The 25,829-nt window shown below is 39.1% G+C and overlaps 2 protein-coding genes across 5 annotated transcripts in view; one reads left to right on the top strand and one right to left on the bottom strand.

Moving 5' to 3' along the window:
• Positions 1-8,399, top strand: part of PPP2R3C (protein phosphatase 2 regulatory subunit B''gamma) — a 28,833-nt gene extending 20,434 nt beyond the window's left edge. For 2 of the 3 annotated variants that reach the window (XM_059710610.1, XM_059710614.1), the window contains exons 8-13: positions 1,838-1,893; positions 1,972-2,047; positions 2,506-2,642; positions 4,287-4,424; positions 5,498-5,557; positions 8,109-8,399. In XM_059710610.1, the coding sequence (XP_059566593.1) occupies positions 1,838-1,893; positions 1,972-2,047; positions 2,506-2,642; positions 4,287-4,424; positions 5,498-5,557; positions 8,109-8,297 (656 nt within the window). In that variant the 3' untranslated portion in view covers positions 8,298-8,399. The remainder of the gene's footprint in view (positions 1-1,837; positions 1,894-1,971; positions 2,048-2,505; positions 2,643-4,286; positions 4,425-5,497; positions 5,558-8,108) is intronic. The other variant, XM_059710617.1, reaches the window with a different exon arrangement.
• An 859-nt stretch (positions 8,400-9,258) lies between these two features.
• Positions 9,259-25,829, bottom strand: part of LOC132241642 (signal recognition particle subunit SRP54) — a 92,307-nt gene continuing 75,736 nt past the window's right edge. The window contains exons 2-5 of one of the 2 annotated variants that reach the window (XM_059710605.1): positions 23,265-23,438; positions 15,091-15,157; positions 12,369-12,466; positions 9,259-10,551 (exon numbers count right to left, since the gene is read on the bottom strand). In XM_059710605.1, coding sequence (XP_059566588.1) covers positions 10,345-10,551; positions 12,369-12,466; positions 15,091-15,157; positions 23,265-23,438 — 546 coding nt within the window. In that variant the 3' untranslated portion in view covers positions 9,259-10,344. The remainder of the gene's footprint in view (positions 10,552-12,368; positions 12,467-15,090; positions 15,158-23,264; positions 23,439-25,829) is intronic. The other variant, XM_059710606.1, reaches the window with a different exon arrangement.

The raw sequence follows: 25,829 nt of genomic DNA, 5'->3' as shown, positions 1-25,829 counted from the left end.
TGTGGGCATGGCTTGTGGGTGTGGCGGAGTGATGGTTAATTTGCATGTTTCTCTTTTATTAGTGTAGATAATTTGCTATTCTGATATGTAAGATAATGGAGAATTACGCTTTTTGATCAGATTTGTGAATTGGGAGATAGAACCATTTAGCCAGGATGTATTTTTCTTTTTCTCAAGTGAACTATCCTATAGGAGCTCAGATTGCTGTTCTAACCTATTGAAACTTAAAAGACTTCAATATATGTATCTGGGACCGGGGAAGGGACAGAAGGCCCAAATCAAAGTCCTTAAGTCTCCTATACTTGAAAATTCAGCTATGAGTCTATCATAGTATGTCATAGCTGACAGGATTTTTTAAACATCTCCATTATAGGAATATACTAGTACATATCTTTTTCCTTAAAATTTTACAGAAATAATAGCTAACAGGTTTTTTTAAAACTTTTTTTATTAATTTCAGAGAGGGAGAGGGAGAGATAGAAACATCAATGAGGAAAGAGAACCATTGATTGGCTACCTCCTGGGGATCAAGTCTGGAACCTGGCCATGTGCCCTTGACCGGAATTGAACCTGGGACCCTTCAGTCTGCAGGTCAATGCTCTATCCACTGAGCCAAACCAGCTAGGGCTAGCTAACAGTTTTGACTATTTATTATGTACCAGGTACTATGCTAAGCATTATACATTGATTCTTTCAATTCCTTCCCATATCTCCATAAGGAAGGTATTACTATTATCCACATTTTATGTGTGAGGCCACCGAGACTTAGATTATATATCTAGAAGTGGCATTTAAATTCTGATCCTTCTACTCATAACCATGCTTCTATATCGCTTCCTATTCCAGAACCTGCCAAAGAAAAATGGAGACAGTCTCCTTGTTTGATTACTAGCTGTATCATTTTCATCTCCACAGAATACTCAACATAATTTTTTAAGGAATCAGTTATCAAAGTAATTTTAGAAAGAATTTACCAATTGGATTTACATAGTTGGGGTATACAGGTAGACATATGAAGTAGAGATTTAATTAAATACTAGAGGCCCGGTGCATGAAATTCGTGCACGGGTAAGGTCCCTAGGCCTGGCCAGTGATCAGGGCCGATCAGGGCCTTCCTTCCCCAGGGTGCTGGCTGCTGGCTGGGGCCTTCCTTCCCCTGGCTGCTGGCTGCTGGCCAGGGCTTTCCTTCGTTCTGCACTTCCCTCTCGTGGTCAGTGCACATCATAGCGGGCAGTCGAACTCCTGGTCCGTCAAACTCCCAAGGGGACAATTTGCATATTAGCCTTTTATTATATAGGACTAGAGGCTCAGTGCACAAAATTCGTGCACTGTGTTTTTTTGTGGGGGGAGTCCCCTCAGCCCGGCTTGTGCCCTCTCGCAGTCCGGGACCCCTCACTCCTTAGCACCCGCCTTCTCACTGCTCCTTACCACTCGGCTCGCTGCTCCTTAGCGCTGCCCCGTAGGCGGAGGCGGGAGAGGCTACCGCCACTGTTTTCACAAGCCATGAGCCTGGCTTCTGGCTGAGCGGCGCTCCCCCTGTGGGAGCGCATTGACCATCAGGGGCAGCTCCTGCGTTGAGCATCTGCCCGCTGGTGGTCGGTGTGCATCATAGTGACCGGTCATTCTGTTAATTCCGCCGTAATGGTTGCTTAGGCTTTTATTATATAGACTTCCTGCACATCTCCCCTTTCATAGCACTAAAGACTTTGGAGCATAAGAGCTAAGAAGGTTTAAAATACCAATTGGTTGAATGTTCTTATAAAATAGTACCTTTATAAAATTGCTCTTGTTTTTAAAGTGCAATTAAGTAATCGTATTTTTTTTATGTTCTTTAAAGGGAAGATAAAAATTCAAGATATTTTAGCATGCAGCTTCCTAGATGATTTATTGGAGGTAAATGTTTTTTTAAACCACTTATAAATTATATCACTTGACAGTTGCTATCTTCTAATTGTCTCTGTGTTCATTTAGTTAAGGGATGAGGAACTGTCCAAGGAGAGTCAAGAAACAAATTGGTTTTCTGCTCCTTCTGCCCTAAGGGTATATGGTAGGTTCCTGTCATAATACTAAAATTTGAATTATTAATTCCTTAGTTAATTGGTGTTCAAAGGACATTTTGTAAAAATATGTATTTTTTTATTGATTTCAGAGAGGAAGGGAGAGAGATAGAGATAGAAACATCAATGATGAGATTCATTGATTGGTTGCCTCCTGCATACCCTCTACTTGGGGGAATCAAGCCCACAACCCAGGCATGTGCCCTTGACCAGAATCGAAGCTGGAACTCTTTAGTCCGCAGGCCAACACTCTATCCACTGAGCCAAACTGGCTAGGGCGACAGTGGTTTTGATAGAGATTGCAGGGATGGATGATTTCACTACCTTTACTGTAAAATAATTACTTTGAAAATCAAAATACTAACCAATAAAAAGAACTTTGTGTTTATTCTTTTGTATTAGAATTTTATTTGGTCACAACTATCTTTTTATCATCTTTCTTCTCAAGGCCAGTATTTGAATCTTGATAAGGATCACAACGGTATGCTCAGTAAAGAAGAACTCTCCCGTTATGGAACAGCAACCATGACCAATGTCTTCTTAGACCGTGTTTTCCAGGAGTGTCTCACTTATGATGGAGAAATGGTATTAGTTTAAATCTAACAAGTTTAAAAAATATAGGTTCCCACAGCTTTCAAAAGCCTTTTTCTTGATGTGATACAGTGTTTTTTATATCAGTGTGTAACAGTATCTTAAAATGTATTAAATGATCAAATTATTTGAGATTCAAAGAGCCTTTAATCTTAAGGTAAATTTGTTTACCAACATGACTTGCCTATGGATTCTGGGCAAATCGAAAAAAAAAAATTTTTTTTAAAGCATTTTTGTAATTCCATTCCAGACATCAGACTATTTTTTTTTAAATATATTTTATTGATTTTTTTACAATGAGGAAGGGAGAGGGAAAGAGAGTTAGAAACATCGATGAGAGAGAAACATCGACCACCTGCCTCCTGCACACCCCCCACTGGGGATGTGCCCGCAACCAAGGTACATGCCCTTGACTGGAATCGAACCTGGGACCCTTAAGTCCGCAGACCGATGCTCTATCCACTGAGCCAAACTGGCTAGGGCCAAATAGAAAATTTTAATAATTTGTTCATTTCATTGTCAGTGTACCAATTGTAAAGGGATGTAGACTAGGTAAAATAAAAATCTGAAACTTTGGCAAATGCTATTGACTATATTCATAGAGATGGTTCATCCATTAAATTACCAGGTCAGATATAGTACCACATACGCCATGATTTAAATCCAAGAATCAGGTTGTATTACTCTCCGTAAGTGGCTATATTAGTAGATAAAGATTGACTAACATGTGCCTGTCCTTATATTGCAGAAAACTATAATAGTATTTTTAAATTACCATTCTTGCTATTAAATACATGTGTTAAGGGAGTGATAAATTTTCCAAACCCAATGATGCTTAAGAAATGGTCAGACTGTCAGAAGAGAATCAGGGTTCTAGGTTTTATCACTAAGCTTTAATAGCAGTTTTCTAAACAATACCATTGTTAGCCAACTGCAAAGGAAAAGGGGGAAAAGGCACAGAAACTTTCGTGATTCCCACAATTGTCTACAATAGACAGTGAGGAACTTTATAAATGACTTCTGGTGAATAAAGAAAATCAGAAGCTACAACTATGCTTGGAGATAAGATGATGATTAGGCTATATCTCTCTAGTTCTTTATACTGCAATTTAAGCAAAAAGGAATTCTTAATCTTAGCCTAAAAAAATCTCTTCCAAGAATAGGAATTTCTATGAAAAAATAGGAATTTGTGAGATTCTCCCATGTATTTTACTTCTTTTCACTATGCAGAAAAAGTAATCTATGACTAGATTTAAAACTTTTAAACAGTATACCAAATAGCTATTTGAATTTAGTTCTATTCATTCCAGATATTTCAAAATAACCAAACTGAAATGAAGACATAAATGTAGTGGCAATGTACACTAGCTTAGTCACTATTATTCAAAAGCGTAATAAAAGAAAATTATGATTTAACACAGAAAATCTCTTCTCATAATGAACTGTGTCCCAAAACCTGTCCTGTACAGATTAACTGCTATATAGAATTCCTAGAAACCAACATTAACTATACAAATAGATTTGTCATTTCATGTTTTAAAAATGCTGCCACTTTTGATTGCAAAGTAGTTTCAGATTATTAGACACTCAAAAAGTTAATTCCAAATATGGTCTCTAATGTTATTTTCTTTTCTATAGGACTATAAGACCTACCTGGACTTTGTTCTTGCATTAGAAAACCGAAAAGAACCTGCTGCTCTGCAATATATTTTCAAATTGCTTGATATCGAGAACAAGGGATATCTGAATGTCTTTTCTCTTAATTACTTCTTTAGGGTAAGTCTCATTCATGTAAATGAGTCATTCTTCCTTAACATATATGTTACATATACCATTTGGTTTAAAATACCTACTCAGTGCCCTGGCTGGTGTGGCTCAGTTGGGCGTCATCCCGTGCACTGAAGCGTTGCTGGTTCAGTTCCTGGTCAGGGCACATTCCTGGATTGCAGGGCTTGATCCCTGGTAAAGGAAGGCAACCAGTCGATGCAGGAGGCAGCCAATTGATGTTTTGCTCTCACATCAGTGTTTTTCGCCCTCTCCCTTTTCTTTCTAAAAATAAAAAATGTTTTTTAAAAAAATGTTTAAGCTTCACATTTTCTAATGAATGACTCAGCTAAAATGTTTGTCAAATTGAATCACAATACAGTTGACCCTTGAACAACATGATTTTGAACTGTGTGTGTATCCCCCTGTATGCAGGTTTTTTCTATAAAATACATTTAAAAAATTTTTTGAGATTTCCTCACTACAGTGAAGAAGTCATATCAGTTACACCCAAGCTACCATAAAGCAATCATATTGCTACTAAGTTTTCCATACATGCATCATTATACCTGAAAATGAATATTCTTTTTCACATCTTTTCATTTTTGATATCTAATGTTAGTTGTCAAGTAGATGGCAAAGTGTAGGGTGGGAGGGGAGGTGGTGGATTGGGTATCTTAAAGAATAGGGAAGGTATGAACAGCGTTCGTGGGTAATGGGAAGACATAATGGAATAATTGCTAGGCCACGTGAAAGGCTCATCTAAGGTTGGAGAATATTCCTATGTTGTAGCAATAATCTGTAGTTTTGTATACTTTCTTTCTGAAGCTCTCAATAGCTAAGGTGTAGGTCTAGAAAGGTTAATGGTTACACTGACCCAGTAATTAGGTTTTGCTGAGTAGTGATATGCAAGGTCAAGGATGTTGAGAATTTTGGCAAGAGTGGTTGAAACGAGGAGGCTTATGGTTTGATAGGAAAGTAATTGGAACTAGAAAGAGGCCATGGGAATTTTTTTTGGGGGGGGGGGGGGAGGGGCTGTTCTGTATTTCATTTTTTATTTACAGATTTATTTCTGTTAAATACAGGCCATACAGGAACTAATGAAAATCCATGGACAAGATCCTGTTTCATTTCAAGATGTGAAGGTTACTTTTTCCTTTAACTTACATAATACCAGCTAACCATTTGTACTAAATGAAATTTTATATGAAAGTAACATGAATTATAAAGTACTGAACCAAATCAAGTATTTGCTCTTATTTGTTCCAATGATATTTAAGTCATTAGAAGCTGAGACCACAGTTTGACTAATGATTTTTGTAGTTTGATTTTAGCATTTTCACCCTTGTGTTATCATTGACAGCTTTCATTCATTTTGATTGAAAATTAAAAGGGAATCTGGCCAGCATCCTTTGGCAAACTATAACACTGTAAACTGAATTTTTAACTTGGGAACTATTTAGGTCAGGCACATTTTTAGTCTGTTACTTTAATTTAAAGGGCTTGCTTTGGTATTACTTAAGGAGAGACATCAATCCTACACCATGAAAACTGTCACTGAAACATATGCTGCTACTTAGCACTTTAGTATTGAGACTTTCTCCAGCTATGAAAAACAAGGAGTATCCAGTATTGATTCTCGTTCAAACTGAATCTGTATCTACACTAATAAAAGAGAAAGATGCAAATTGACCATATCTTTGCGACGCCCACCAGCCAATCAGGAGTATGAAAATTAACCCAGCAAAGCTGGCGAGTTAATTTGCATACGCAGGTGTCGAGCGGCCTGGGGCAGGGTGGGACATAGATGTTCTGCACTCCCCAGCCACTCCAGGCCTCTGGGCAAGATGGGAAGGCGGAAAGGCGGCTCTGGCCGGAGAGAAGGCAGTGCCAGTAGCCAGGGGAAGGAAGGCCCATTCTTGCACGAATCTTCATGCATCAGGCCTCTAGTATATATATAAAAGCCTAAACAACCATCGCAACCGAAACAACCGAACAGACGACCTAACAGGCTGCGTGGGGCGACAAGGCCAGCAGGGGGGGCAGTTGGGGATGACCAGGCCAGCAGGAGGGGTGCAGTGAGGGGCGACCAGAGGGGCAGTTGGGGGTGACCAGGCCAGCGGGAGAGGGGGATAGTAAGAGGTGACCAGGCCAGTGGGGGAGGCAGTTGGAGGTAATGAGGCCAGCAGTGGGGGCAGTTAGGGGCAGTCAGGCAGGCAGGTAGGTGAGCAGTTAGGAGCCAGTGGTCCTGGACTGTGAGAGTAATGTCTGACTGCCGGTTTAGGCCCTATCCCCAGGATCGGGCCTAAACCGGAAGTCGGAAATCCCTGAGGGGGTCCCAGATTGGAGAGGGTGCAGGCTGGGCTGAGGGGACCCCCGTCCCCCGTGCACCGGGCCTCTAGTAATGTAATAAGTAACTTATTCAGATTTAACCAAGTATAAGATAAAGGGTTATTTTGGTTTAATATAAATGACACAAATTTTAAACTATGCAACAGGCAACTTAAGAACTAGTTAAGCCCTACCTGGTATGGCTCAGTGGATAGAGTGTTGGCCTGCGGACTGAATAGTCACGGGTTCGATTCCCGCCAAGGGCACAAGCTGGGGTTGTGGGCTTGATCCCCAGTAGGGGGCATGCAGAAGGCAGCCAGCCAATCAGTAATTCTCTCTCATTGATGCTTCTCTCCCTCTCCCTTCCTCTCTGAAATCAGTAAAAATAAATAAATAAATAGAACTAGTTAATTTTAAATGGCCACCAACCTGGGAGAGAAGTTTCACAAACATATAAAAGTTCATTCATTTCTTTTACCTAAATTGTTCTAAACTTTTTTTTAAAAAATATATTTTATTGATTTTTTACAGAGAGGAAGGGAGAGGGATAGAGTTAGAAACATCGACGAGAGAGAAACATCGATCAGCTGCCTCCTACACACCCCCTCTTGGGGATGTGCCCGCAACCAAGGTACATGCCCTGGACTAGAATTGAACCTGGGACCCTTCAGTCCGCAAGCCGACGCTCTATCCACTGAGCCGAACCAGTTAGGGTTGTTCTAAACTTTTGAAAATGTAATTTTCCTCCTTTAATGACACTAAATACTGAGTAATTTTATTACAAAAAGATTAGGAAACACGTACTAATTCTTTGTAAGTATTCATTTAGAAGAGGTTCTTCCATCTATTCCAGTAAATTTTAGCACAATTTAGTGTTCTTCTGGATGACTAATTCTTTGATACCAACCCCCCACCCCCATCATAGGTCCAGAGTATAAAAGGTTGACATCAATATTGGAAATGAAGCTTTGTCATAATCTTGGCTCTGAAGCCTTTAAGTTTGAGCTGGGCTTGCACTTAAATTGAATCAAGGGTTTGCTTCATCACTAACAAAAGTACAAGTAGTTAGTTAACATGTACTCAAAGAACACTATATTAAATTGTTTAGCCATTAATTACCTATGTAGCTTGTATTAGCTTAAACTCCGAGCCTGTTTCTTCCTCTTTGAGAGATAGTTATCACATAACTAAGGAGTATTCCAGTAAAATTCTGATTGTACATAGAAAAGAAGACTGTGTATCTGTTGGTTTTTTTCTTTTACAAAAATTTTACATAAGCTTAAGTGCTGAATTTTAGGTCACTGTGTGATAAAAATTAAGTGAATCATATATCACATTCCATTGTGTTTTTCTTTTCTCTTGCAGGATGAAATCTTTGACATGGTAAAACCAAAGGATCCTTTGAAAATCTCTCTTCAGGATTTAATCAATAGTAATCAAGGAGACACAGTCACCACCATTCTAATCGATCTGAATGGCTTCTGGACTTATGAGAACAGAGAAGCCCTTGTTGCAAATGACAATGAAAACTCTGCAGACCTTGATGATACATGATCTCAAAAACTAGACTGTATTCATTAACATAAGCTTGAATGCTGCATGTAAAACCTTTGAAGCAGAATCCTTAGAAATGATCTAAATAAAAGACTTCAAATGCCTATAGAACACAGCAAATGTTCTCATTATTGGAATTAATAGTTTGGAAGCAATAGGACCAAATTAGGAAGCAGTAAATCCTATTTCCACTTAGTTTAAATGTGACAAGTGTGTTTTGTTGAAGGTAGGAGGAGTCCACTTTATTTTTTTTTTATATATATATATTTTATTGATTTTTTACAGAGAGGAAGGGAGAGAGATAGAGAGTCAGAAACATCGATGGGAGAGAATCATCGATCAGCCGCCTCCTGCACATCTCCCACTGGGGATGTGCCCGCAACCCAGGTACATGCCCTTGACCGGAATCGAACCTGGGACCCCTCAGTCCGCAGGCCGACGCTCTATCCACTGAGCCAAACCGGTTTCGGCAGGAGGAGTCCACTTTAAATCTGTGTAATATTTAGGACTATTTCTGACATTAGTCATTAAGAATTTGAATATCTGAAGGGTAGTTTAAATTTTAATGTGAACATTTAACCTTAAGTATGCCCCTAAAGTATTATGTATATCAGAGATTACAGACTTCCCCATTCATTTCATTTCTGGGTTAGAAGTGTTTAGATATGATGTTTCTTTTAATAGGATATTTCAATTAAGTATTGAAGTTAATATTTTATTTTAATTAAAATCATTGGTATAAAAAAATCTGTCTAGTTTTATTAACCAGTACCAGGGTTACCTTTTATAAAACTTCAGTTTGTTAAGGATTATTGTTAGAGAATTTAACTCATTGTAAGGGTTCTCAATTATGTCTAGTTTTTATGAGATGAAAGATTAGAAAAAGATAGAATATCACAAACTATGATCCACAGGGGACAGTAAATATTAAAAGGATTGAAAGGAAGAAAAACTGAAAGGCTTAAAAATAAGATAAAACCATTTAATGCATTTATGGGAAATTTTATAGTTTGCATAAATAAAAATATAAAAATTTAAGGCACAGTGTATAACTATAAACATTACAAACTGGCCACTGTTAGACAAGTAAAGAAAATAAAATACAAGAAGCACAAAATCTTCATAGGTCATCATCTTCCTTCTACTATAACCAGACAAGTTTCTAGTTTTTGTTAGATATATTACCTCTAAGGAGAAACAGATCACCTTTAAATATGCATGCCTTCACTGGATAACCAAATATCTCAGTTGGAAGTACTAACTCAAATTGGAAGTTAAAAAAAAATTGGAGGGAAGATGTCAGGTTAGCATGTTTTAGACTATTGGTGAACTGTAACTTATGGTGGCATTAATTACATAAGCTGATAACTAATCCATTAATTACATAATCTGATAACTAAATTATTTAGTATAGACCCATTACTAAAAAGATTGCCATCATATGCCATGAATCACACCATAAATCCATAAAAACATTTAAAAAAGAAAAAAAAGGAAACCCATCTTATTTGGTGTTACAGACTCAATCACCTTTCCATAAAATAAAGTTATTCTCAAGGAAAGAAAATTCAAAGTGCTTTTACTCCTTTTATTCCTCAGTGAATCATCTTTAGTATGAAGTTAATGGTTAGATATATGAATAAGAGCATGAAAAAAACAGGGAAAATCCTTTTTCATTTGAGATTAGGAATATCAACTCTAGCCTTATTCAGCAACTTAACCCATTTTTTTTGTACAAACACAAATAACAGACAAGCATGATAATTAACTCTTCTTAATTGGCAGTTAGGGCTCTAAAATGTCCTTAACATTTTTATAAAGATCATTTTAAAACCAAAACACTAATTTGACACACAGTAAAAGCATAGTACAAATATCCAAATTTCAGATCTGACTTTTGCTAGATAGAGCCCAAGAATAAAAGAGTTTTTCCTTTATAGATAATAATTTAAAATATAAATAACTATTAAATCCCACTGAATAGAGAATGTGAAAGTTCCTGGTATAAAAACCACCTTAGAGTTTGAAGTTTGAGAGTCGTTGCATTCTACGGTGGGACAGAGACTGGATTTTGTTTGTTTTCTGGAAATACTTCACAATCTCCCTCCATTTCAAAATTGAGATTCACAAATGAACTAGACACCACTGTTTCTGGTTGATCTGTCTGAACAATGGAATCAGCCTGCAGCTTATTCTGTTGGTAGTGTCTTTCTGCTTCTTCAGACATCCTGTTTTCTTCTTCTTCCTCCTCCTCCTAAAAAGAGGAAATACCAAGAATCGTTCAAATATAATGTCCGAAAGGAATAATATTTGTTCCCCCAATTGTAGCTGCTTGTTGTTTTTTTCTTTTTTAACCAAAACAGTATCGTGTCCAATTCACTTTGGTCTAATTAAGATAAGACATACTTTCCTCCCCTTTCATTCCCAAATTGAAATGAAAACTATTACATGACATTTTAGAAAAGTGGTGTCATTTTTAAAAATATATCTTTATTATTAAAAGCATTACAGATGTCCCCATTTTTTCCCCCATTGACCCCTCCACCCTGCTCCTGTCCCCTCCCCAGGCCTTCATGGCACTATTGTGTCTATGGATTATGCATATATGCATATAATTCTTTATTTAACCTCTTCCTGCCCACCCTTCCCCTCTGAGATGAAACCTGAACTAACTTTGACAAGAGATATATCTTCTCAGATTAAGTCTAATCTAAAACTATAGCTAATACTGTATCACTTCAATTACAGGTATCAGCCTGTTCACTGGAACAGGGTGGTCTATTCACTAAATTGACGTAGCGTGGTTAGTGTTCCCATAAGTACCTGGTAACAGATAGAGCAGTCTCTGCCCTCAGAAAGTTTACAATCTAAGAGGGAAGTTAAGACATGTAAAAACAGCATTGAGACAAAGGAATAACTATAGAGATTCAGAAATAGTAACTTCCAGTTCCAGAACTACTAAGTTCACGGAAGAGGTGGCATGTGTATTTGTCCCTGCAGTATGGGTACAGAATGACTAACCTGTCAAGAAGATTAATCTAGGGCTTTCTTGAGAGTGAATGAGAAAACAAACAAACAAAAAGAGTGAATGAGAAAGGCCATTTACAGAGGCTATTCAATACTCCCCAGAGGTAATGGGGTTCTAAACAGTCGTTCATCAAACATTTTTGAAACCAAATAAATATAAAGTCAGTTGAGCTTTCCAGATTCATCTCCAGCCATTCTGTTGTACTCTCTGCTCCAGTGACAATAAAGTAGTATTCTTGCCATTTCCCCAAACATACAACATATTTTCATTCCTCTCTATTCTAAGTTTATCTAAATTACCCTCAAGTGCTTGAAGGAGAATAGTAAGAGATACTAATATTTTTTTCATTTTCACTAATATATACTAGGTGCTGTTCTGTTTTACATATTAACTCATTTAATCCTTAGAACAACCCCAGCATGGATGCTGCAGTTTTCATTATAAAGATGAGTAAACTGAGGCTTATAAAGGTTAAGTATTTTGCAGGAGGTAACAAAGTTAGAAGTGGCAGAGCCAGAATTTGAATTCAGACTCTTTGTTTCTTGGGCCCATGCTCTTAAATGCTAAAGCTTTCTCATTGTTTAAGGCTAAACTCATTTCACTCCCACTCTAAGACCTCACTATAGACAGGTTGCCTTAACTACTGGCACTTACACATTCCTAGTACCTATAATTTTCTGTGCATCAAACTCACTCCAGTTCTACATGCAGTCTATGCATCCTAAGTAGAAAGACTGGGTCTTGTTTCCTTACCTTAAAATTGGAAGATAATAATCCAGAGAGAGGTGTGTGAAGATGAATAACATACACAGCACCTAGCACAGTAAATCTAGCTCAATTTTACAAATAGATGCTAGGAAACTTTCAGTATTAAAAAATCCCAAAATGTATGCTAATTTGATAAAGAAACTGACTCTAAAATGAAATACCTAGCATAAGGGAGTTACCTTTTGGGCACCTAGAGAATACATGTGTTCAATATACAACCCATCAAGTCCATAGCAAAGCAAACCTAATCAAGAAAATGTAAAAGGGAGACACACCTCCTTCTTCATCCGGTAATACTCATCAATGGCATACTGGTATTTTGGAGTACTGATGCCCAAAACAGATGCAATCTTCTCTCCAAGAAAGTCACACACTAAAGATATAAAAGTTAAATAGCTTACATAATTCCATGAACAATTCTTTTTTAAAAAAATGTATTTTTTACAAACATTTCTTGAGCACTATGTGCAAAGCACTGTAGAAATACAAAAGTTATAGTTCCTGCCCTCAGAGAGGTTATGAAGATCCAATATCTCTTCTGCATATAATTCCTTGATTTCCTCAAGAAGCACTATGGCTCCTTTTAGGCACCTGTTAACACTCCCAGTAATGTCTATTTCTTTTTTTAAAAAAAATGCATATTCAGAGCGTCGGCCTGCGGACTCAAGGGTCCCAGGTTCGATTCCGGTCAAGGGCATGTACCTTGGTTGCAGGCGCATCCCCAGTAGGGGGCATGCAGGAGGCAGCTGATCGATCTTTCTCTCTCATTAATATTTCTAAATCTTTATCCCTCTCCCTTCTCTGTAAAAAATCAATAAAATATATGTTTAAAAAAATGTATATTCTTAGAGAGCTAGGATGCCAATGGGCTGGAGGAGAGGAATGGCTTGTATCATAAATGCCAGCCACTGTGAAAGGTTAGACTCAGAGAGGTTGAAGAACTTGCCAAGCTGACAAAGCAAATCCAAAATTTAATCAGGTCTCAATATAAAGCTAATGTTCTTTTCATTTCAACAGACTGTCCAGCATATACTGAGTGCTCAGTAAATGTTTGTTGAATGAATTACTATTCAAAATTAGATCTAATAAAAAAAGCTGAAAGTGATAGAAGCTATGAAGGAGTTAAAATTAGAAGAGAAAGCTTTATGATTTAAAACCTATATTTAAAGTTAGCATGATTAAGTCATAAGCTGATAATTCATTTCTTTCAAATATGACTTAGTTATATCTCACTCTAAATATATAAAAGCATAAGCGACCGGTCGACCAGCCAATTGGCTGGTAGCTATGATGTGCATTGACCACCAGGGGGAAGATGCTTGACCCAGGAGCGGAAACCACAGCATGGAAACATGGAACAGACTGATGAATCTCAGAGGAAAGGAGGGCAGGGGGAGGGCTGGAAGAGATTAACCAAAGATCTTATACACATACTAGAGGCCTGGTGCACAGATTGGGGTCCCTCGGCCTGGCCTGCAGGGTTGGGGCTAAAACCGGCTCTCTGACATCCCCCCAGATTGCAGGCCAGGCAGAGGAACGCCAATAGTACACAAATCCGTGCACCAGGCCTCTAGTCAACACTAATAAAAGAGAAAAATGGTAATTGGCGTACGACGATACCCTTTTCATTGGCTAATCAGGGCTATATGCAAATTAACTGCCAACTAAGATTGGCAGTTAACTGCCAACAAGATGGCAGTTAATTTGCATATGTAGGCACAATGCAGGGAGGCGAAAGGGAAAGCAGGAAGAAGCCCCCTGCCACTGACAGTGATCGGAAACCCAGGGGGGAGCTAAGAGCTGGGGGGCAGGGCCAAGGCAGCCCTGGGGCCGCCTTGGCCCTGCCCCCCAGCCATGATCGGAGAATCAGGTGCCTTTTCCGCCCTGGCCAGTGATAGCAGGAAGTAGGGGTGGAGCCAGCGATGGGAGCTGGGCACGGTCGAAGCTGGCAGTCCCGGGAGCTAGGGGTCCCTTGCCTGGGCCTAAAGCGAAGCCCACGATCGCGGGGCCGCTGCAGCTGTGGGTCCCCTCTGCCCGGGCCGGACGCCTAGGCCAGAGGCGTCAGGCCTGGGCAAGGGGCCGATCCTGCGATTGGAGGGTGATGGGGGTCAACGCCTGAGGGCTCCCAGTATGTGAGAGGGGGCAGGCTGGGCTGAGGGACACTCCCCCCCCCACACACACACACACCCAGTGCACGAATTTCGTGCACCGGGCCCCTAGTTTAAGAAATAAAACACTAGCCCTAGCAGTTTGGCTCAGTGGCTAAAGTGTTAGCCTGCATACTGAAGGGTCATGGGTTTGATTCTGGTCAAGGGCAAATAACTCAGTAGGGGGTGTGCAGGAGGCAGCCAATCAATGATTCTCTCTCATCATTAATGTTTCTATCTCTTTCTCCCTCTCCCTTCCTCTCTGAAATCAATAAAAATATATTTTTAAAAAGGAAATAAAACATTGTCCATGCCTGGTAGCTCAGTTGGTTAGAAAATCATGCTCCAAGGTTGTGGGTTCCATCCCTGGGCAGGGCACACACAAAAATCAACCAGTGAATGCATAAATAAATGTAACAGCAATCAACATTTCTCTCTTTCTTTCTTTCTTTCTTTCTCTCTCTCTCTCTCTCTAAATTAAAAAATTTTAAAAATATATTAATGACATAAAATAAATGAATTATAACTACAGGCATTAGGGTATCAAATGACAAAATAAAACAGGTGCTAACAAAAAAGGTTTAAGACTGTGAAAATTGTATCTAAATTAATATAGCCATTTTCAATCCTTTAAAAACACACACACACACACACACACACACACACACAGCCAAAAGCTGAAGAATGTTTTAAGGTGAAGTACAAGTGAGATTGGTACTTTTCAATGCTAACTAGCTTGAGAGTGATTAACTCCCTATTGTTTCTCCTTCATTTCTGAAACACCCCTTTTTGGCAGAGCTCTTGGAGCATATTACAGTAGTTATACAATATTCAAACAGAAAAGTAATACCTGAGAGAGTTGACGTGGCAGCACGAAGCATATAAAACCATAAGTAGGGACCCCAGGTAAGTTTTGTCTGCAACAAAAAGTTGGGTTAGCAATACTCAAACCTAAACTCATTCTATTTATTAAGGCCAAAATGAAGTAACCAATACTTGGTGAGCACATAGAGTAATCTATAGACGGTACTACAAATAAACTACACTCCAATAAAAAATGTAAAACCTTTATAGCTAGAACTCCATTTTACATTTACCCATATAACTACTACCACCTTAAGCCCATGGAATAACCAAAAAAAGCAGCAGTCACTGAAATAGAGTTAGTAAGTCATAGTCTTAATTATTTAAGAGTTGATATTTCAGAGCCTTCCTTTTCTTGCCATGCTGCTTTCTGTCTTCATTGTTCACCAGCATTATCAGGGAAAGTGCCGTCAATGGAAAGGGGCCTTAAGAAATCATAAGGAACACACTTGTGATATAGTGGGGAAATTAAGGTTCAAACACATTAAGCAGAAAAACAGCATAGCAAATAAACTTTATTAGTGGGAAAATAAATAACCACTAAGTGGCAAGATGAGTTTCTTGTTTCTTTAAGGTCTAAAAAGTAATTAGACCATAGCTCAGTGTATATTTCGTAGGCCAGGACCACTGGGAGAATGCAACTTCCATTGCACACCTTAATTTTGGTGCTGTAAGTTCAAAGAATACTTTTGTGAATTGAAGCCTGCCACATAGATGACAGTTTGTATCTGTGGATGAAATCGGTAATACAAGCATGCTTGCCCAGCCAGTGTGGCTCAGTGGTTGAGCGTTGACCTATGAACCAGGAGGTCAAGGTTCGATTCCCTGTCAGGGCACAGTCTAATCAAAGGACCCTATAAATTCATTCTGTGTAACTGTGTGATGACAGATGTTACTCAGGAATCCTTATCCATTTCCTCAGCTCTGGAACAAGTTTGGCTCTTTAGTAGTCACAGCCTGATATTAGCAGTTATTTTCTCTAGAAACAACCCCAGCATATAGAAACCTACACTTTCTTCCAAAAGTATGCTTAATCCTTTTCTATATTTAGTCCTTTTTTATAGTTTCTTGGTCCTATCATTTACCAGGTGCTATACAATTTGGTTCCATTCTCTATATTTCTGCACTGTCCATTTGCTGTAAAAATCATAAGGTAAATACCAATGTCAGAGTATCTTAAACAGTAGCTCCTAAAATAGCTTTTATCCCAACATAAGAGACACCTCCTGCTCTAAATATAGAAGATATAGCAGATTATTTTTCCTGAGGGTTTTCAAAGTCATTTTGAGTGAGCACTGACTGTTAATTTAAAAAATAAAGTTGGCCCTGGCCGGTTGCTTAGTGGTTAGAGCGTCAGCCAGTCAATTCCAGATCAAGAGCACATACCTCAGTGCAGGCTCAACCCAAGCCCTGCTTGGGGTGCAGGCCCTGCTTGGGGTGCATGCATCGATGTTTCTCTTTCTTTCTCTCTCTCTCTCTCTCTCTCTCTCTCTCTCTCTCTCTCTCTCTCTCTCTCTCTCTCTTCTCTCTCTCTCTCTTTCCCCCCTCCTCCCTCCCCAAATGCCAATTTCTGAGACAGTAGTCCTGAAAGACAAGTAAGGTAGTTCCTTAGTTTTTATTTACACAAGAATGAATGGCTCAGCAAACAAATAAATTTAACTAAGAACATACTGTTGTCTTCCCATTTACTATCTTGAAATATATAGCATATTTCCCAAATGCTTAGATTCCTAAAGTGGAATAACTAGGCCAAAAATATAATCATTTGGAAAGCTCTTCCTTCAGACTGCAAAACTTTACACCAGGAAATTTACCAATATACTCAGAGCAATGCATGAGATGCCCATTCCCTAGTACCCTTACCACAGTATATTGTTCTTTTACATTTTTAAAAAACTGACAAGTGAAAAATGAGCCCAGATAAATTTGAGTTCTTTATAGGATTTTTTAAAAATCTATTTTTATTGATTTCATATAGGAAGGGAGTGGGAGAGATAGAAACATCAATATGAGAGAGAATCATTAATCAGCTGCCTCCTGCACACCCCCACTGGGGATTGAACCTTCAACCCAGGCATATGCCCTTTACCAGAATCGAACCCACGACCCTTCAGTCTGCAGGCCGACACTCTATCCATTGAACCAAGCCAGCTAGGGCAATTTTGAGTTCTGGCTATATTACAAAAGGCATCAGCCCATTTATATAGGTAACAATTATGTGCATAATCATTTTTTTACATTTTTATTGAATTTATTGGGGTGACATTGGTTAATAAAATTATATAGGTTTCAGGTGTACAATTTTATAATACACTACTGGCCCAGTGCATGGATTCGTGCACACTGAAAGGAAATTAATTAGAAGAAATATTTAAATATTGCTATTCGCCTTTTCTCTATAATAGAAGTGTCAACCAAATTCATGATGGACAATGACAGACTGAAACACACATGTGCGATTGGCACCAGTGAGAGTTTTATATGTGCCACACGTGCACGAGTCAACGTTTATTTTTAAATTGCTGGTCAGTCGGTCACTTAGCCTTTTATATATATACTAGAGGCCCGGTGCACAAAAATTTGTGCACTCGGGGGGGCGGGGGGTCCCTCAGCCTAGCCTGTGCCCTTTCGCAGTCTGGGACCCCTCGGGAGATAACAACCTGCTGGCTTAGGCCTGCTTCCGGGTGGCAGAGGGCAGGCCCAATCCGTAGGTGCAGACCCTGGTTGGGCTCAGAGCAGGGCCGATTGGGGAGTTGGGGCGCCACCCCTTGTCATGCACAGAGCAGGGCAATCGGGAGGTTGTGAAGCCACCCTCAGTCACACTCAGGGTAGGGCCGATTGGGGGGTTGGGGGACCGCCCCCTGTCACACTCAAGGCAGGGTCGATGGGGAGGTTGCGGCACCACCCCCTGTCATGCACAGAGCAGGGCCAATCAGGGGGTTGGGGCACTGCCCCCTGTCACTCACAGAGCAGGGCCAATCAGGGGGGTTGGAGCTCTGTACCCTGTCACACACAGAGCCGCAGGGCGATCAGGCGGTTTGGGCGCTGCCCCCTGTCACACTGATCCCAGTGCCGGGAGACCTCGCGGCTCCGCTGATCCCAGTGCTGGGAGGCATATTACCCTTTTACTATATAGGATAGCGGCCTGGTGCACGGGTGGGGGCTGGCTGGTTTGCCCTGAAGGGTGTCCTGGATCAGGGTGGCAGTCCCCACTGGGGTTCCTGGACAGCCTGGGAGAGGGGATGAAGGCTGTTTGCAGCTGGTCACACACCCTTCAGGGTGGAGGTCCCCACTGGGGTGCCTGGCCAGTCTGGGTGAGGGGCTGAGGGCTGTTTTCAGGCTGGCGGGTGACTGAAGCTCCCAACCGCTCCTTTTTTTCTTTTTTTTTCTTTTTTTATTCTGGGCCAGCTTTAGCTCTGAGGCTTGGCTCCAGCTCTTAGGCCTCTGCTGCTGAAAGCAGGTTTCTGGCATTTGTTTACCTTCTGTATTTGAAACAATGTTGCGATCCTGCTGGCTGAAGCCCGGCGGACTAAAGCAGGTTTCGGGGGGGTGGGGGGGGGTTGTTTAACTTCTATATTTGTAACATAGTTGCTTAGAGTTGAAGTTCAGAGGCCGGCAGCGGCAGGCGGGGAACGTTGGAGTCCTCTGTCACTGAAGCAAGCAAGCCTCATGTTTGTTTCAAACTGCCTGGCTGCCATCTTGGCTGGCAGTTAATTTGCATATCTTGCTGATTAGCCAATGGGAAGGGTAGCGGTCGTACGCTAATTACCATGTTTCTCTTTTATTAGATAGGATTATCTGTATATTGTATGATATATTCACCACCCTAAGTAAAGTCTCCTCCCATCACCATTTATCCTCCCTACTAGTATATCCTCTTGTACCTCCTCCCCAACCCCCTTTTCCCTCTGGTAATCACCATACCGTTGTCTGTGTCTATGAGTTTGGGGCTTTGTTTTGTTTTATAAGCTTAATCCCTTCACCTTTTCACCCAGCTCTGCAACCCCCTTCCCCTCTGATAGCCGCCAGTCTGTTCTCTATCAAACAATGTGCCCTTTGTCAGCAGGAAGCAGTCAGACAGACTCGGCATCCCCTGTCCCCAATGGCAGTAGGAGTTTCCTAATCAGAGGGGGAACTGAAAGGAGATTTTATGGCTGAAATAGACAGGTTTAGGAAATTTTTAAAAATTAAATGGTCCATGGGAAAAGCACAGGGCTACAGAGCTGCAAAAGGGTACATTTCCATAAGACAAGGGAGCTGGGAGCAGAAGTTACATTTCCATAAGACAAGGGAGCTGGGAGTAGCAAAAGGTCTATATTTACAAAATAAAGGAGGAGGAAGAAAGCCCAAAGAGAATAGGAGAACAAAAGGGAGAAGGAAGGAACTTCACATGAGATTTAAACTCAGGAGTAGCTATAGTGACCAAATCAAAGGGGAATGGTGACTAATCAGAGGGACTATCAAGGCACAAAGATCTGCAGCCTTTAAAAACCATAGGGAAAAGGGACTCAATGGGACTCTTTTCCCCTCCCCACGTGGGAGTCTGTACTTGTTCTTCAATAAATTTCCACCTTTACTATTAAAAAACATTTTTTAAATATATATTCTTAGAAACACACATATACACATAGTTGAGTAACCCAAATCAAAACTAAATCGAAGGTTAAACAAATGCAAAGAATGTGTTTATTCTTAGGCACATATACTAGTGAGGTAAAATATAAGGGGAAGTATTACCATAAATAAGACTGCAAGAAAAATCTAGGTTTCCATTTCTTTTTTCTTTTTCTTTTTATTTAAACATATTTTATTGATTTTTTACAGAGAGGAAGGGAGAGGGATAGAGAGTTAGAAACAACGATGAGAGAAAAACATCGATCAGCTGCCTCCTGCACACCCCCTACTGGGGATGTGCCTGCAACCAAGGTACATGCCCTTGACCGGAATCAAACCTGGGACCCTTCAGTCCAAAGGCCGACGCTCTATCCACTGAGCCAAACCGGTTAGGGCTCTTTTTTCTTTTTGAAAGTAATTATTGTTGGCCCTGGCCGGTTTGGCTCAGTGGATAGAGCATCGGCCTGTGTACTGAAGGGTCCCGGGTTCGATTCTGGCCAAGGGCACATGCCTGGGTTGTGGGCTCAATCCCCAGTAGGGGGCATGCAGGAGGCAGCCGATCAATGATTCTCTCTCATCATTGATGTTTCTATCTCTCTCTCCCTCTCCCTTCCTCTCTGAAATTAGTAAAGAAATATATTTTAAAAAAGAAAAAAGAAAAAATAAATAAATTATTGTTGAAAGTATTATATATTTCCCCTTCCACCCTTCCTCTCCACCCCTCCTCCCTCCCCCGCTCCCCGACCCCAGGGCTTCAGCACCCTATTGCCCATGTCCATGGGTCATGCATATATGCAAATAAGGTATTTGGGTGATTACCTTCCACCCACCCACCCTCCCCCACCTTCCCTCTGAGATTCCACACTCTGTTCCATGCTCCCATGTCTCTGGATCCATTCTGTTCATCAGTTTATTTTGTTACTTAGATTCCACATATGAGTGAGATCATGTGATATTTGTCTTTCTGTGACTGACTTATTTCACTTGGCATGATACTCTCCAGGTCCCTCCATGCTGTCTCAAAGTGTAAGAAATTCTTCTTTTTTACTGCTCCATAGTATTCTGTGGTAAAAATGTACCACAGCTTTTTAACCATTCATCTACTGATGGGCACTTGGGCTGTTTCCAGATCTTAGCTATTGTAAATTGTGCTGCTATGAACATAGAGGTGCATATATTCTTTCTGATTGGTGCTTTGGATTTCTTAGGATATATTCCTATGAGATCACTGGGTCAAATGACAGTTCCATGTTTAGTTTTTTGAGGAAACTCCATACTGTTTTCCATAATGGTTGTACCAGTCTGCATTCCCATCAGCAGATACTAGGGTTCTCTTTTCTCCACATCCTCACCAGCACTTGTCATTTGTTGATTTGTTGATGTTAGCCATTCTGACAGGTGAGATGGTTCCCACATTGTCATTTTGATTTGCATCTCTCAGATGATTAGAGACTTGGAACATTTTTTTCATATGTCTCTTGGCCATCTGTATGTCCTCTTTGGAGAAGTGTCTATTTAGGTCCTTTGCCCATTTTTTTTATTGGATTGTTTGACTTCCTTTTTGTTATCTGAGTTCCTTATTAGTTTGGATATTAACTCTTTATCAGATGTATCATTGCCAAGTATTTTTCCCGTACAGTGGGCTCTCTTTTCATTTTGGTGGTTTCTATTGCTGTGCAGAAGCTTTTTATTTTGATGTCATCCCATTTATTTATTTTCTCCTTAGTTTATTTTACCTTAGGAGATGTATCTGTAAACATATTGCTACAAGAGATGTCTGAGATTTTGCTGCCTACTGGTATAGTTTCTTCTAGGACAGGGGTTCTCAACCTGTGGGTCACAACCCCTTTGGCAGTCGAACGACCCTTCAGGGCTCGCCTAAGACCATCCTGCATATCAGATATTTACATTACAATTCATAACAGTAGTAACATTAGTTATGAAGTAGCAACAAAAATAATTTTATGGTTGGGTCACAACATGAGGAACTGTACTTAAAGGGCCAAAAGGTTGAGAACCACTGTACTAGGATATTTATGGTTTCATGACTTACATTTAAGTCTTTTATCCATTTTGAGTTTATTCCCATGTATGGTGTAAGTTGGTGGGCTAGTTTCATTTTTTTGCATGTATCTGTCCAATTTTCCCAACACCATTTATTGAAAAGACTGTCTTGACTCTAATGTATGCTCTTTCCTCCTTTGTCAAATATTAATTAAGTGTAATAGCTTGGGTCGATTTCTGGGTTCTCTGTTCTGTTCCATTGATCTATATGCCTGTTCTTGTGCCATTACCAGGCTGTTTTGATTACGGTGAGTATAACTTGAAATCTGGTATTGTGATCCCTCCAACTTTGTTTTTCTTTCTCAAAATTGCTGCAGCTATTTGGGATCTTGTTTGATTCCATATAAATTTTTGAGTGTTTGTTCTAGCTCTATGAAATTTGCCATTGGTATTTTAATAGGTATTACATTGAATCTGTAGATTGCCTTGGGTAGTATGGACATTTTAATGATGTTGATTCCATTTCTTGTTTTCTATCAAGTATACCAGGAGTATTATTAAGTCTTCATTTTAAATGTCAGGGTTTAAAAAAAAATTGAGTCTGTTTTACAAATCTACTATATAAATACAAGACAGTATCTTTTCAAATTATTTTGCCTTATCAGACAAAAGTTTACTTTGCTATTATTCATCCTTTAAAAGAAGGGAATCCTGTCATATACAATCACTTGGTGAACCTTCAGGACATTGTGCTAAGTAAAATAAGCCAGTCACAAAAGGACAAATACTTCTTGATTCCACTTATATGAGTTATCTAAAATAATCAAACATAGAAACAGAGAATAGAATAGTGGTTGCCAGAAACTGGGGGAAGGAGGGAATTGGGGAGTTGTTATTCCATCGGTATAACATTTCATTATACAGGATGATTACGTTTTAGAGATCATGTTCTGTACCATGTTGTGACTATAGTTAACAATACCTTATTGTGCACTTAACAATTTGTTAAGATGGTAGCTCTCATGTTAAGTGTTCTTATCATAATTTTTTTTTAAACCAATGAATTTTGTGAAAAAAGTATAAGAAAGGAAGACATTTTCATAGATAGATTTCTTAGTAGTTACAGAATAGTCATGGGGACGTAAAGTACCACATAGGGAATATAGTCAATAATATTCTAATAACTATGTATGGTGTCAGCTGGGTGTGAGATTTATCAGGATAATCACTTAGTAAGTTATACTGTCTAATCACTGGGGTGTACACCTAAAACTAATATAATATTGTATGTCAACTGTAATTAAAACCTTAAAAAATGATTAAAATAAAATAAAACAAAACTATTTCAGGCTTCTGAAATGCAGGAAATATTTCCATCCATATTGTATAAAAATACTATTTTTTACCAAAATCATAATGCATAATTTTATAATCAGAATATAGCTGACTGAAACCTCAGAAGTCCCCTTCCATTCAATGGGGAAACAAATCAATCTAAACAAAACCCACTGACACACAAAAAATCGCTAGTATCAAACCTACCGGATCAACAGTAGGCAAAACATCTTTCTTTTCCAGGCCATCGACTTCATCTTCATCCGTGCTATATTCTTCCATTGTTTCACCACTGACAAAGTGGATGACTCTCCTTGGGACTTTCTTCTTTTTTCCGATGATTCCCAGTTCTACATTTTCAAAGCTTCTTTCATTACTCATCTAATGTTGATAATAAATTAAGAAAACGAGAGGTTCAAGTGAGATTAATATTCATTCATATGACCAAAAAAAATTCCAGGTTGCTTTATTTTACGGAATAAGAACATAAGCCAATTCTTAAACAGTTTTTTAAAAAATTAAACAGCCCTGACCAGTTTGGTTCAGTGGATAGAGCATCAGCCTGCGGACCAAACGGCCCCGGGTTCGGTTCCAGTCAAGGGCATGTACCTTGGTTGCAGGCTCCTCCCCAGCCCCAGCCCTGGTCAGGCCTCCTGCAGGAGGCAACCAAGCAATGTGTTTCTCTTACATCAATATTTCTCTCTGTCTTTCCCTCTCTCTTCTATTCTCTCTAAAAATCAATGGAAAAATATCGAGTGAGGATTAACAAAAACAAACAAACAAAATTAAATAATTAAAGGTGGTTAAATGTTTAAAATAAAAAAATAAAACAGATCATATACGCACAAAAGCATCAATAACATTTAAAAAGAGTTTAATGAATAATAAAGCAAACATCTGCATAGTCAATAATAAGGTGAAAAAACAGAACTTAACCAATTAAGTTTAATTTTGTTTAAGTAAACAGCTAAGAAATCAAGCACCACACTTCAAGTGATAGCAATTCCAACACTGCATAATATGTGAAGACATGCTGAACATCAATCATTTTAAAGACTAACACTGCCCTGGCCGGTTTGGCTCAGTGGATAGAGCGCTGGCCTGTGGACTGAAGGGTCCCAGGTTTGATTCCAGTCAAGGGCATGTACCTTGGTTGCAGGCACATCCCCAGTGGGAGGTATGTAGGAGGCAGCTGATCGATGTTTCTCTCTCATCGATGTTTCTAACTCTCTATCCCTCTCCCTTCCTCTCTGTAAAAAATCAATAAAATATATTTTAAAAAAATAAAGACTAACACTAATTATGACTGAATTAATGTGTAATATCAAGAGAAAATCATATGACACACATATACATATGTTAAATACATAAAATAACAGTTTATATTAAGAAAGTCTAATTAGTATTTGAATTTGAGCTTAGCTATGTGTGAGCGAAACAAAACCAGTTCAGCTTAATTCTGAAGCTCTCCTTTTCTCAAAACAGGAGTCCTAAATTCAAATGCCTTTTAGGGCCAAACAGGTACCAAAATGAATAAAGCTACAGATGGCAGGATAGATACTTTAGAGAAAGAATGCCTCAACTAAAGACATTAAATTGAAAATAATTTTAAAGCACTGTGCAGGTCAAATAAAACTCATTTATAAACCAGATCTGGAAAGCAGGCCATCAGTGTTTTATCTCTGAACTTCCAGATTTCTTAGTCAATAATATACAGGTGACAACAGAGTTTTTCTGATAGTAAAAAATTTTACAAATTTTTAAAGTATAATGCTTAAGTCTATGGAATTCTAATTATATCCAAGTTCCACTCCTACATATATATAGCCATGTGCCAAACTCAGAGTAAGTGTAAACAATGGGGGAATATAAGTAACTTTTTTTTCCCCCTCTCACCTTGCCTCAGGTTTAAACTCCTAAGAAAACCTTCATTGAATCTTCTTACCTGAAGATTTTGAAAAGGCACAGTAGTAATAATTGTGGAAAAAAAAAATCTGGCAACAGTGAAAATGGGGGAGGAGGGAATGATCAAGGGGGCTTTTTGTTCACATTTTAATTTTTTGTTTTTGTGATGAGGATATGTTCATGTATTACTGATACAATTTAAAAAGTAAACCAAAGCAAGATGATACAGGACTACAGGACTGTCATGATTAGAATCCACGTCTGTAGGATTCTCTAGGATAGTCCAGAGTTTAAAATATTATCTTCTATAAGGATTCTTAAACTTGTAAATATGACCAAACATAATTTAAATCCATGATTATTGTTCAACTACTAGTTAAGTTTTCTGAACTACATTTGCAGAGAGGGACTGTACTGATAAAAAATAGTTGACTAGAATTGCCAAGTTATGTAAGTATAAGTAATTTTACTTTTATGCATTGTTCCTCTTTATCTTCTAAGGTCCTCCTTAGAAAATAGATATGGTTCTTCTGTGTCATTCACTTGCCAAAAGTAAATTTAGTAATTAGCCAGGATTTGAATCAAGATACAGTATATCCAACCCAAAGAATTCAGGCATTCATTGTTCCATTAAGCACATGGTCATCACTGACAGAACTATCACTGCTGTATACTCTAGTAGCAAACTGAGATCATGAAAGCCTTGATGGCATGGGCTATCTATGAATTAATCTTTAAAAAAAATTTCCTTAGCCTGTCCTAAGGGCTCAAACAAATCCCAGCCCTTAATAAAGAAAGACCAATCCATTTAGTGTGTTCATTAAAAAAATGGACAACATATGGCCTATCCACATCTCCTTTCTTCTA

This window comes from Myotis daubentonii, chromosome 1 (assembly GCF_963259705.1).
Source record: "Myotis daubentonii chromosome 1, mMyoDau2.1, whole genome shotgun sequence".
NCBI lineage: Eukaryota > Metazoa > Chordata > Mammalia > Chiroptera > Vespertilionidae > Myotis > Myotis daubentonii.
Note: the sequence above shows the minus strand (reverse complement) of the source record. Positions and strands in the feature narration are given on the sequence as shown.